The sequence below is a fragment of the Hyperolius riggenbachi genome, chromosome 5 (genome assembly GCF_040937935.1).
Source record: "Hyperolius riggenbachi isolate aHypRig1 chromosome 5, aHypRig1.pri, whole genome shotgun sequence".
Taxonomy (NCBI): Eukaryota; Metazoa; Chordata; class Amphibia; order Anura; family Hyperoliidae; genus Hyperolius; species Hyperolius riggenbachi.
Window position 1 is genome coordinate 38,209,351 of NC_090650.1, and position 13,457 is coordinate 38,222,807.

The window sequence follows — 13,457 nt, forward strand, 5'->3', positions numbered from 1 at the left end:
AATCTACTGGGTTTCCATTAATCCTTATGGGGAAATTCGCTTCGATATAAGAGTGCTTTGGATTACAAGCATGATTCCGGAACGAATGATGCTTCCAAACCAAGAGTCCACTGTATATAGATATAGGAAGAGCTTCTGATGCTGAAACCAGGCAAATTACCATAAACGTGGGTATCCCCAGAGATGGATTAAGGTTAAAGGGGGCCCTAGGCAAGGCTGTAGCTTTGTCTCCCCGTTATGGTACTCTTGGTAATCCCTGGTGAAAACGGGTCAGCGAAGGTGGCTGGTGGGCCTCTTGACACCCACTAGGCCCCAGGCACCTGCCTAGATTGCCTTGCGGATGATCCTGCTCTGGGTATCCAGAATAATTTACTACATTCTACTATATGCCACTACCAGGGCCGGATTTATCATAAGGCACTGTAGGCACCTGCCTACAGGCGCTTGATGATAGAAAGGCGGCTCACTCTGCTCCTCGAGCGGTTACCTCCCTCCTTCCCTATGCTGAGTCCCGAGTGGAGTGTAAATGAGAGGTTACTCACCTCTCTCTTGGCATTCCACTGAAGTGATCTCCCTTCAGTTGGGGGCATCTTAAAGGGTACACGAAGTGACATGTGGCATGATGAGTTAGACATGTGTATGTACAGTGCCAAGCACACAAATAACTATGTTGTGTTCCTTTTTTTCTTTCTTTGCCTGAAAGAGTTAAATATCAGGTATGTAAGTCCTGACTCACACAGGAAGTAACTACAGTGTGACCCTCCCTGATAAGAAATTTCCCTTTTTATCGCTTTCTTACTCTCAGAAGCCATTTTCTGCTAGGAAAGTGTTTTATAGTTGGAATTTTTTTTATCAGTGAGGGTCACACTATAGTCACTTCCTGTCTGAGTCAGGACTGAGTTGGCCACTTACATACCTGATATTTAACTCTTTAAGGCAGAGAAAGGAAAAAAAGGAACACCGCATAGTTATTTGTGTGCTTGGCTCTGTACATACACATGTCTATCTCATCATGTCACATGTCACTTTGAGTATCCTTTAATACTGAGGGCACCTCAGGCTACCTAATAAGGGATACCTGTAGCTCCTTAATGGGCTAGGGAAGTAAGGGAGAAGTGACAGCTGAGACAGCCAGCACACTGGTGGAGTGGTTCGCCAGGGTTTGTCGGTTAATGGAGGCCGAAGTCTAGGGTGACAGCCAGGGCATCTGTGCCTATAGGCTCTTGTGATGTAAATCCGAGCCTGGCCACTACAGTGCCTCTTTGAATATAATTCTTTGTCATGCAGAATATATAGTACAGTAGAGTTGTAAGCTGACTTATCAGACGACCAGGACCAGAGCTAATCAGTTCATTATTTATCTCTCGTGAGAAATTGCCCGTGGATTCCTGATTTCTCAGGAGGGCAGCGGTGACCTGCGATGATTACCCTGAGAGCCTGCGGCATCCTCTTGCCTAATAGCGTATAGGAAATGTGTCCTCGAATGCGGTATGAGTGCGGCCAGATGTAAGCTCCTCTTCAGGGTAATCGCATTACAGGGAGGAAGTTCATCTTCAGTTTCACGGCATTATGATTAGAGGTTTGTTTAGTGCGTCGTAAAGATATGCTAATGGTGCGTGGAAGAGAGGTAATTGCGCTGACCGTACTTGTGGCTTACTCCACTTACAGTGATAGAGGTCTTCCCGGGGAAGTGTGTGCTGTTTCCTCTCGCCTTTTCCTCTGACACAACCAATTGTGACAGAGCGCCGGCCAAGCTTGGCTGCCCTGTGATGTCACAGCTGTAGCTTGACAGGAATAAAATGCTGCAGGCAGGGGACAACTTATAAAGTGCTGCCTAGAGACTTTTTTCTGTATACAGTATAAAGAATAAGGGACACTGACAACAAAAGTTAGGGCCGGCGCTACCATTTAGGCAAAGGGGAAATTACCCCAAGGCTTTAGAGCGCTGACCCCCCTGAACTAGCTGCAGCCCCCAAGACCCAGTAGTTCCCAAGATAGATAAAGCAAACCTACCTTGGGAACCAGCGGTTTTTGGGGGGCTGCAATTTGGCACAAAGTTTTTTTCTTTGGTGATTCTTGTAAGGGCCAAGAATACCTAGGTGAGAAGTAGGGAGAGACCGGGAGCCCAATGGTGCAGTATCGTTAGGTATGTAGGGAGGATAAAATTATATAGGTATATACTCACAAAGGTGGGTTGCAGTTCCTGCAACCACCGTATAAGCCTGCAGGGAATTAACCATCCCTGCTCGGTACTCCAGGTCCTGCTGGATACTGGATGGTCGCTCTCCTGTAGTCCTGCTCGGTACTCCAGGTCCTGCTGGATACACTGGCCTTCCAAAAAAGGTCTTGTACTGCCTACAGCTGATACAGAATACTGCTGCCAGACTGCTAACCAACTAACCCCGTCACTGCCACATAACGCCAATCCTGCACGCCCTTCACTGGCTACCTATAGAATGGAGGGTCCTATTCAAGATCGGCCTACTGACATTTAAATCCCTGAATAATCTGGGCCCTGGATACATGAAAGATATGTTGCAGCTGCGTAGCAATCCCCGCATTCTCAGATCCACAGGTTCTAATAATCTAGTCATACCCAGAGTCCACTTAGAAACTTTTGGTCCCAGAGCCTTCTGTCATGCTGCCCCTACGTTTTGCAACTCCTTACCTCAACAGATCAGGACAGCTCCGTCCCTGGACGTGTTTAAATCCAGACTGAAAACCCACCTGTTCTGTTTGGCATTTGCAGAAATATAACTTTTGTTGTGTGAATACTTCATCCTACTACCAATTACGGAATCTGAGAGAGCCTAAGCGCTTTGAGTCCTATGGGAGAAAAGCGCTATAGAAATGTTATTGTATTGTATTATATTGGATACTGGATAGTCGCTCTCCTGTAGTACAATACACTTTCCAGAAAAACTGCAAAGCTATTACCTCCAAAGGAGATAGTAGCTTTTCAATTGGAAAAAAAAGTTTTTATTCAAAAAGCAGAGATTAGAGGCGCCTACACTCTTATCTCGTATGCTATCAAGGCATTTTGTATTGACCTGAGGAAGCGGGCCATGATCCGTGAAATGCGTTGTCAGATTGCTTTTTGATTAAAAACTTTTTTTCCAATTGCACTGGTGTCTATATCTTCTGGAGAGGTAAGCAATTACCTCTTTTTTTAATATATTTTTTTATTTATATTTTAAAATATTAAAATAGAACACACATTGGGTGCCTCCATCCTACTCATTGCCAATTTGGCACAGAGGTGGTTTAGGGAGTCCCCTCCATTCCCTCAGGGGAGTGTAGGAAGCGTGGCGGTGGAGATATTTGATGTAATTTGTTTAATTTTTCCACTGAGCATGCACATAACTCAGTGTGGATGGCAGCTTACGGTCAGCACGGTCGGACACAGCACTGGCACGCTGCACTGCTGCCTTCTTTCCTGCTGGCTGCCTTTTTCTCCATGACCCATTGCAGGTCGTTATACATAGGATGCGCCAGGTCAATGTCAGGCAGCGGGATGAAGACAGGGAGCATGGATGGAGCAGCACACCAGGACACGTTAGTGGCAAGGCTGTAACAAATTGTGCGGGGGCACCAGGGAGCACTGTACAGAGGGGTGAGATTGGGGTGGGAACTGAGACAGATCATCAACAAGGTAATTCTAGGCAGTTGCCTAGGGGCCTGGCAGATGTGAGCCCCCACTGAATCTTAATAAAAAGAGCCAGGTGACCATCAGTGGTGGGCATAAAGTGCTCTCTTGTGTGGGGGAAGCGGCAGTTGGCCTGAGGACCTTGGTAGGGCCCCTTTGGAGCTTGAACCAGGGCCTGACAAAGTTTATAACTAGGTAAGTTAGTCAAAAACATGGACCTTTTAGAACCAGGGTGGATGGTTGAATTTGGCAAAGAAAGTGTGGTTTCAAATTTGACCGGAAATTGTGTGAAATGATTGGTGTTAAAGCACCCAGTCATGCCAATGAGTCAGCCGTAGAATGGTATGATTTTTTTTTCCCACCCCTAGATTTCCATCCTTTTTGGTGATTCCTATGTCGATTCAGTGCAGCAATCTAATCCCTACCGACATAGCCATCCCTGCTATTCTGGTACCCTATGCAAAGCACCTTTTGCCACCGCCAGTTTTATGAATAAGAGGATCATAGCCTACATTAATTTGTTTTGTTGCTACTAATGACAGGTGTTAACCTAAACGTCTGCCTATTTTGTCTATGCCTAAAAACGAGTACATGCCAGCTGCCTGGGAAATTTGGGCATCAAAAATAGCCACTAATAGAATATCGGTAAAATTGCAATTGGGCAATGGAAATTCTGGGGGTAAAATATCAGTAAATTTTACTGATTATGCATGTGAAACAGAGCTTATTGCCCAGGCAAAACAGTGAGGAGGGGATTGTAGAGCAGTGGAGAGAATCCAAGACCCTCCCAGACATATGTTTACATACATTATTTGGAGATCATGCAAAGATGATTGTGAGATACCGAAAAGGTGAATTGATTTTTTTTTTTATAAGGGCCTGAGCCCACTGATGCAGTTGTATTCGCTTCTGTCCGCTTTCCAGCATCTCTTACATTGATGTGTAACTGAAAAGCGGACACAAATGCCTCAGTGGGCTCAGGCCCTAAGAGAAAAAAGTGGTTAACTGTCTGAACATTTCATCGAGTATTTTTCCTTTTCTTTCCTCAGTTTCACTGTGCGTGTCTGTGCCGGGGTCTCAGGGCAGGGCATACCACGGAATATAGGTAAGAGGCTTCTCAAATGCAGCTATGCAATCTCATTTATTACATTTCATATTATTATTATTTAGTATTTATATAGCACCAACATCTTCTGCAGCGCTGTACAGAGTATATATTGGCCTCAATTCACTAAACTTATCTCCTGTCTTTAATAACTCTTCTAGAGTTGTTACCATGGTGATAAGGCATGTAGTATTCAGGAAACATTTTACCTCAGGCAAACCTAAAGTTAACTCTTCTGTCTTTAAATTAACTCTCCAATCCTTAAAATAACTCCAGAATTAAAGACAGGCTGTTAATTAGCTGCATGTGAAAATAACTACAGAGGAGGTAAATTAACTACAGGAGAGGTAACTTAAGGAATGAAGATAAGATAACTCTCTCACGTGTGGAGGTAAGTTTTCTCTTGCCTTATTATCTCTAGCATGATCTAAGTGAATTGAGGCCATTGCCTTGTCACATAACTCCCTCAGAGGGGCTCACAATTTGGTCCCTACCATACTCATATGTCTATGTATGTATCCTGTAGCGTATGTATTATAGCCTAGAACCAATTTTAGGAGAAGCCAATTAACTTACTGTATTTTTTGGGGAATAGAAGACGCACTTTTTCTCCCCAAAAATTAGGAGAAAAGTCTCTGCATCTAATATTTTGAAGACGAGGACAGAGATCCCTGCTTTGTCCCCCTGTGTGGTCCTCCATCATGTATGTCTCCTTCGCTTTCGTGTGTAAAATGAGTTAGCGGAAGCACGGCTCACCTCATCCGGCGATTCCAGCGGCGATCAGCAGACCTCTCCCGCGTGGCTCCCCCTAGCGAAGGCTTCTGCTTACCACGTCATCAGCAGAAGCCTTCACTAGGGGGAGCCGTGCGGAAAATGAGAGGTCTGCTGATTGCCGCTGGAATCGCTTGTGAGGTGAGTCATTCTGACGCTAATTCTTTTTACACAGGAAAGGGGAGGAGACATGTGGGGGATGCACCAGCTTTCTTATTTATTTTTTGTACTTTTTTCCCCTGGTTTTTGCCCTCTAAGGGCTCTTTCACACTACAGGCAGCAGTTAAAAGGCTAAAACGCTGCGTTTTGGCTGCTGGCGTTTTTAAGGCGTTTAACGCCAATACATTAGTAACAATTGTAATGAGAAACGCCGCGGTCAGCCCTAAAAAAGCTCCTGGGAGCGTTGAAACGCAACGCTCCAAAACGCAGCGTTAGATGTGAAAGGTAAAATGAAAGTCTATGGACTTTCATTTTACCTAGGAAAACGCCAACTTCGGCCATGGCGTTAAAAGCCCTCTGGTGTGAAAGGGCCCTAAACCTAGGTGTGTCTTATATTCCAGGGCATCTTATATGGTATCTATGTTTTGGGGATGTGTGAGGGAACCAGAGTGCCTGGAGAAAGCCCACGCAGACACAAGGAGAACATGCAGATAGGGCCGTGGCTGGGATTTGAACCAGGGACCCAGCGCTGCAAGGCGAGAGCGCTAACCACTACGCTGAATACTTTCACTGGAAATATCTGTACAAAACCAATACACTGCACACTCCCATGACCTCTCGCTTATTAAAACTTTATAGGGGTAAAATGGAACTAATCCCTTTTCCACTGTCTCTGTCCACTTATCTGACTGGTATAACAATAAATATTAACCCTTCCCAATACTTTTTCAGGATTACCCACGTCCTCCCCATACCTATAATTTCCTGGGTGCTGGGGAGGGTGTGAGTGCTCCTGAAAAAGGATCAGAACCAGGGCTTCGGAGGGGGTGAGGCCCAGCGTTAGTGATGGGGCAGCGCAGCATCAGCTCTCGCAAAGTAGCTCCACCTCGCTTGCACGATGGTGCTTGTTGCTCCGGGGGGGAATCACTTTGTCCGTCACTTTGATCCACATGAGGGCGCTGTGACAGACCCAATCCGGCAGTGGCTCCCCTACAAAGGACCAAAGTGTGGCAGTGTTGTACAGGAGACGGTGGCCAAAGCAAGGGGGGACGGGGCCTGCAATGATTAGTGTTGGGTATATTCTGACACTCTTACCAGTAGAATATGGCGCTTCTAGCGACAGCCACATTTTACTATGTCGGGCTGTGTCTGACATTGGGCCTATACAGGATAAGACCAATGTCGGACTATGTCCAACATAAGATCGGAACTTCAGTTTCCAAAGCACGGTATTATTTGATTCCTCTCTCATTTATTCCTCACACTTACTCTATAACCAGTTCCTGTCATCTCCAGCTCAAAAACATATCTCCCATCTGACCTTTTCTCACTCAGGACACTACTAAAATGTTTTGTACAGCACTTCAAAACACAGGGAATCATGGTCGAAATTGCCCAGGAAATTGCGTAGAAAACGCTTGCGAGATTTCAAAGTAATGCAGTAATTCCTAATGCGTCCCAAGCCATTCTGTTTACAGATTTATGGAATCCTAGGGACCTTAGCCCGTTTAATAACGGGCTAGGGCCGTCACCTCCACCACCTATCAGCACGCATGCGGGCCCCCGCCGCCCATTCCCCGGCCTGTCCTGCTCCAATCCAACGGCTGTCCCTGCGGCACATGCGCAGTAGCATGTAGGGACCCTAATGTAGGGATGCAGAGACATTAGGGTCTTATTATAGAGGATGTTGGTGCTTTGTACATCAATAATAATAATAGTACACTCTGCCTTGTATTCCTTTTGTTCCATGAGAGCTCAGCTCCTCTGCCTTTATCTCTCGCTAGTTCTGAAGGCTGATCTGGAGCTGGATTGGTTGAAGCAGAAGGGAGCTGTGAAGAGGACTCTCTTTGTTGACCACGGGACGGCGCACCGCTCCATTGACCTGAGAGTAGGGAAGGACAAGCCAAATCAGTGCCAGAACTTTGTTGTTTATCTCCGGGTAAGTTCTGAATACAGGCTGGAATAAACACTTCTATTTATGGATCAAAGCAAAGTCAGGCTGATGTTTGCATAGTTTTATACCAGTGACAGGACTCCGAAAGGTCATTTCAACATAATAAGAGAATGTTGAGATTCTTGATGCAGAATGAGTAGATGTGGAGCTGGAAGGGCAGTTTAAAGCGGACCTGAACTCAGATCATCCTCTCTGTTATAAAAGATAAGCAACAGCATAATAACCATCAAAGAGACTCTGTAACAAAAAAAAAAACCCTGGGGTATACTTACCTCGGGAAGGGGAAGCCTCTGGATCCTAACCTCCTAAGTCTCAGAATTCCTGCGCTGTCCAGGTGCCAGGAAAGTGTTTTATGGCTGTAATTCTTTATCAGTGAGGGTTACAATAATAATAATACAATACAATAACATTTCTATAGCGCTTTTCTCCCATAGGACTCAAAGCGCTTAGGCTCTCTCAGATTCAGTAATTAGTAGGATGAAGTATTCACACAGCAAAAGTTATATTTCTGCAAATGCCAGACTGAACAGGTGGGTTTTCAGTCTGGATTTAAACACGTCCAGGGATGGAGCTGTCCTGATCTGTTGAGGTAAGGAGTTCCAAAACGTAGGGGCAGCATGACAGAAGGCTCTGGGACCAAAAGTTTCCAAGTGGACTAGACTAGATTTCCAAGTGGACAAGTGACTAGATTATTAGAACCTGTGGATCTGAGAATGCGGGGATTGCTACGCAGCTGCAACATATCTTTCATGTATCCAGGGCCTAGATTATTGAGGGATTTAAATGTCAGTAGGCCGATCTTGAATAGGACCCTCCATTCTATAGGTAGCCAGTGAAGGGAGTGCAGGACTGGCGTTATGTGGCAGTGACAGGGTTGGTTGGTTAGCAGTCTGGCAGCAGTATTCTGTATAAGCTGTAGGCGGTACAAGACCTTTTTTGGAAGGCCAGTGTAAAGAGCATTGCAGTAGTCCAGTCGGGATGTGATGAAGGCGTGGACTAAGGTTGGCAGATCTTCTGGGGGTATGAGGTGCTTGATTTTTGCAATGTTCTTCAGGTGAAAATAGGATGATTTCACCACAGCAGAGATTTGAGTTCTGAAGTTTAAGTCCCCATCAATTAGAACTCCCAGGCTACGCACATGATTAGAGCTGTGTAGATCCGTGCCTCCTATTCCCAGTGGTGAAGACTGCAAGTTAAGTTGTTTTGTTATCATGCTCTGCCCTCCAATCAGAAAGACTTCAGTTTTGTCTGCATTTAGTTTCAGCCAGTTGTCATTCATCCATTTCTGTAGTTCACGTAAGCAGGCATTTATAGTTAGAGTTGGGTCTGTCACACCAGGCTTGAAGGAAAGATATAGTTGGGTGTCGTCTGCATAGCAGTGGTATGTCAGGCCATGTTTTTGGATTCGTTTTCCAAGCGGTAACATGTAAATTGTGAAAAGCAGGGGAGAGAGGATTGAGCCCTGGGGCACCCCATACTTAAGTGATACAGGGGTGGACAGGAAGGGCCCCATAGACACTTTGTGGGTTCTGCCACTCAAGAAGGATTGGAACCAATGAAGAACTATGCCATCAATGCCGCAGTATTCCTGTAGCCTGTTTATCAAGATGTCATGGTCAACTGTATCAAAGGCTGCAGAAAGGTCTAGCAGTATGAGGATGGAGCACTCTCCTCTGTCTCTTGCCATGAGCAGGTGGTTGCCTATTTGAATGAGGGCAGTTTCAGTGCTGTGGTGTTTCCTGAAGCCAGACTGGAATGGGTCATAACTGTTGTTTTGTAGGATTTTGGCTTCTAGCTGGAGGTAAACAGCTTTTTCAATTAGCTTGCCCGGAAAGGGGAGGTTAGAGACAGGTCTGTAGCTGGTCATTGCATCTGGGTCCAGGGAGGGTTTTTTGAGGAGAGGCCTGATGATTGCTTCCTTCAGTAAAGCAGGAAATATCCCTGATTGTAAGGAACAGTTAACAATTTTTAGGAATACTGGTATGAACAGGTCGGGGCAGTTCAACATGAACTGTGTTGGGCCAGGATCCAGGTCACAGGTAGTTAGGCGGACGTGAAGGAGGATGCTTGATGTGACTTCTTCATCAATTTCTTTGAAGTTTGACCAAGGTGTTACATTGTGTCTGCTAATATTCTTCGGCGCTATATTAGGCTCAGATGCTGTAAGTTGGATGGCGGACCTTATAGCGGAGACTTTGTCTGTGAAGAAATGGGCAAATTGGTCACAGAGGTCCTTTGAAGACTCGATATTAAGTTTTTGACATGCCGGGTTGCAGAGTTTTTCCACTGTGCGGAACAGTTGGGCTGGTTTGTTAACTGCATTTGCAATCTGCAGATAGACTAGGATGATTTTTTTCCCGTGATTACCTTTTGGTAGCTCTTCAAGTGGAGGATTAAGGCATGTTTTCTGGGGACTGAGATTTGCGCCACAGTCTCTCAAGTTTCTGGCCTTGTCTTTTCAGCTCTTTTATAGCGTTATCAAACCACTGTGCATGATGGTGTGGAGTAAGATATTTGGTGCGCAGAGGAGCAATGGTCTCAAAGGTGGAGGGTTACACTATAGTCTGACCCTGACAGAAACTGTCACTTGCATTCCTGATTTTGTAGTCTTTCAGGTAGGGAAAGTAAAAAAATAACACAGTATAGTTATTTGTGTGCTGGATCACCCTCCTACACTGCGCCCTGAGGCTGGAGCCTCCCTCACCTCTGCCTCGGCCCATCACTGGTTGTCGCTAACTGATCCCCTTTTACTGAAAGCCCCCTTTCCCCACACCTAACCTTTGCAATTTCTACATTTTAAGTCTGAATTTTCTTTAGAGAGATAACTTTTTCCTACCGAAATTTTAGGCATGTAGCATTCTCTAAAGGTAATCAATTATAGGGGGTTATCAACAGGTGCTCTTTTTATTACTGGATCACATCCGCCAGTTACACATGTAGCAGGCTAGGATGTTGCGGTAGATCCTAATACAACCGCGGTCATTTCCTGCTCTGGTTCAATAATAAAAACCCGAAAGGCTCTTTAACCCTTCCCAGCGACGTACAAAAGTTTAGGCTGAGCTTCAAGTTGAAATGTTATTGTTTCACGTCCTGCGCTGTAAACGATTAAAAAGTCTATTTTGGGCTGTAGTGTTGACATCTGCTTTTCCTGCAGGAAGAATCTGAATTTCGAGACAAGCTCACTCCCATCACTGTGAACCTGAATTACAGCTTGGATGAATCGGTCTACCAGAACGAGCTGGAGCTCAGACCCATATTAAACCGCTATAGAGAGCCAAGGCTACAGCAGCAGGTATTGATCCAGGGTATCTAAAGACCAGCTCCAACAAAAAGTTTTTTCCTCCTTACTTCCCCACCTTACACTAAGGGCTTTTTCAGTGCGACGTTAAAGTCACACGTTACAACAACATGTAACTTACAGCAATGAAAAATCAATGGGCTGTTCACAGTGCAGACGTTGCGTTGGTGTCTAACGCTGCACGTTAAATGAAAGTACTGCATGCTGTGTGTTATACGCGTTTTTAGCTGTGTTAGACTGTTTGCACATGCTCAGTAATGTTTTCTTTTTTTTTACGCTTGCGCCGTTTTCGATCTATTACTGTGCGACAAAAATGGCGCACCAAACGCAGGGCTAAATAACGTCAAAGTTATAGTCTTTCAATGCATTGCATTGGGGGCACGTTATGCGACCTTAACGTCGCATCAAATGCAACGTCTTACTGTGTAAGAGGCCTAAAAGGTGGCCACACACCATACAATTTTTTAAATATCTTTTCAATTCAAGAATTGTAATTAATTTTATTTTGACTGATTGTAACATTTACAAAATCTGACCAATGTATCACACACACACGTTTAATTTTTCCCTAATTATGAAAAAAAAATGATTGGAAACTCAGAAAAAAATTGCTTAGGTCTGTACATCAAGTAATTGACAATCTACCCTGCACCATACAATTTTGATAAAATTGATCAGAAAAATCCAACACTCCTAATCTTTATCGAATAAAAATGGGAAATTGGATCAAATTTCTTGAATGAATTGAAATTGTCAAAAAATTTTATTGTAATTATCAAATTGGTGTAAAATTGGATCTTTTAATTGTATGGTGTGTGGCCACCTTAACAAGAGCCCCTTCCCTATTCTTTGATGAGGGGTGTGCCAAGGCGAACCAGGGACTGGGAAAAGACAAAAAGAAAGAACAGCCGGAGCCAATAGTGCAATATGTCTACACACCAGGATAGATATAGTATAAAAAAAAAAAAACACTCACTAATTTCTGGTTGTTTGAACCTGCAACCACCAATAAGCCTAAAGGGACTCTGAGCAGTAGATAGAATACAAAATTTCACTTACCTGGGGCTTCCTCCAGTCCACCGTAGGCCGCGAGATCCCCCGGCGTCTTCCTGGCTCTTTTCCGTGTCCTGCCGGCGGCTCCACTACCGTCAGCACCCGGGCCGGGTGTCGGGCCAGCTCTTTCTGGATCTTGACGCATGCGGCTGGCGTGATGACACCATGCGTCAAGATCCAGGAAGAGCCGGCCCGACACCCGGCACGGGTGTCGCCGGTAACAGGAGCCGCCGGCAGGACACGGAAAAGATCCAGGAGGACGCCGGGGGACCTCACGGCCTACGGTGGACTGGAGGAAGCCCCAGGCAAGTGAATTTTTTTATTCTATCTACTGCTCAGAGTCCCTTTAAGGTGAAATTCCCGTCCCTGCTCAGTCTTGTGAGTATCCTCAGAGGTCGCACTCCCGGTAATTAGATAGGTCCTAGGGGAAAGAACAACACTAGAAATACAACCTCCCAGCATTGGTGTAACAAGTGGTAGGTGGCGTTGCCCAGATATATAAAATAGTAAAAGCAGAGGTATAGCTGGCTTACCTCTCTATGGATCATAAAGCAGCCAATGTAGCAAATATGATTCAATTTATTAACAGTTTGGATGGTGGTCTTATCACAAAGTTCTAATAACAAAAGGCATCATAGTTTATCATTTTCCCATGTCAAAACAGCAAGACCCATAATGCATCACTACAGGAAACACCTGCAGATCCTCCCTTTATGCCCTTATAAGGGGAGGTGCTACACCTGTAGCGCAGCAGGTTCAGTACCGCTTGCCGTTTTTTTCGTCTTTTGAGCAGCTCAGCCAGCCTTTGAACCAATACATGATTGTGCCTTGCATTCTAGAAGCCTGATTCCTAAAATAGAAAAGAATTAAATAGAAGACAATGGAATATAAATGGAAGTCTACTCGTCTGACTCATGCCTGTTCCAATTATAGCGCTCCACCAAAAATCCAATGGAAATGTTCCTGTTCTAGATTAACCCCTTATGCATGTAGAGACTGACATATACATATCCGTCATACCCTCACGTTTAAAGAGACCCTGTCACAGCCTTATTTGGAAATAAATCTGGATCCAGGCTCTTACAGGGTACCTGAAGTGTTCTGATGGGTCATTTTTAGCCCCTACCTACTTCTAACAAGAGGATAAGTTTTAAAGTTATATAAAGAGACACTGAAGCTAAAAAAAATATGATAAAATGATTTGTATGTATAGTACAGCTAAGAGATAAAACATTAGGAGCAGAGACAAAGTCTAATATTGTTTCCAGTACAGGAAGAGTTAAGAAACTCCAGTTGTTATCAATGCAAAAGAGCCACTGAGCTCCACAACTTTCAAAGTGGCAGAGAGCTCTGTCTTCTGAAGCTTATTATCTCAAGTGTCTGTAAATGTATTTTCTTTTTCTCTTCAGAGAAGGGTTCAAAAGTTCACTAGCCTGCTCTGTAAAATCATTTAGAATGCTGAGTGTAGTGT

General features: G+C 44.7%; 1 protein-coding gene across 1 annotated transcript in view; it reads left to right on the plus strand.

The window, feature by feature from the left end:
• ITGA8 (integrin subunit alpha 8) overlaps nucleotides 1-13,457 on the plus strand; it is a 243,799-nt gene that overhangs the window by 157,133 nt on the left and 73,209 nt on the right. Inside the window, exons 16-18 of the mRNA XM_068235491.1 lie at nucleotides 4,696-4,751; nucleotides 7,466-7,620; nucleotides 10,790-10,927. Of these exons, the coding sequence (XP_068091592.1) occupies nucleotides 4,696-4,751; nucleotides 7,466-7,620; nucleotides 10,790-10,927 (349 nt within the window). The remainder of the gene's footprint in view (nucleotides 1-4,695; nucleotides 4,752-7,465; nucleotides 7,621-10,789; nucleotides 10,928-13,457) is intronic.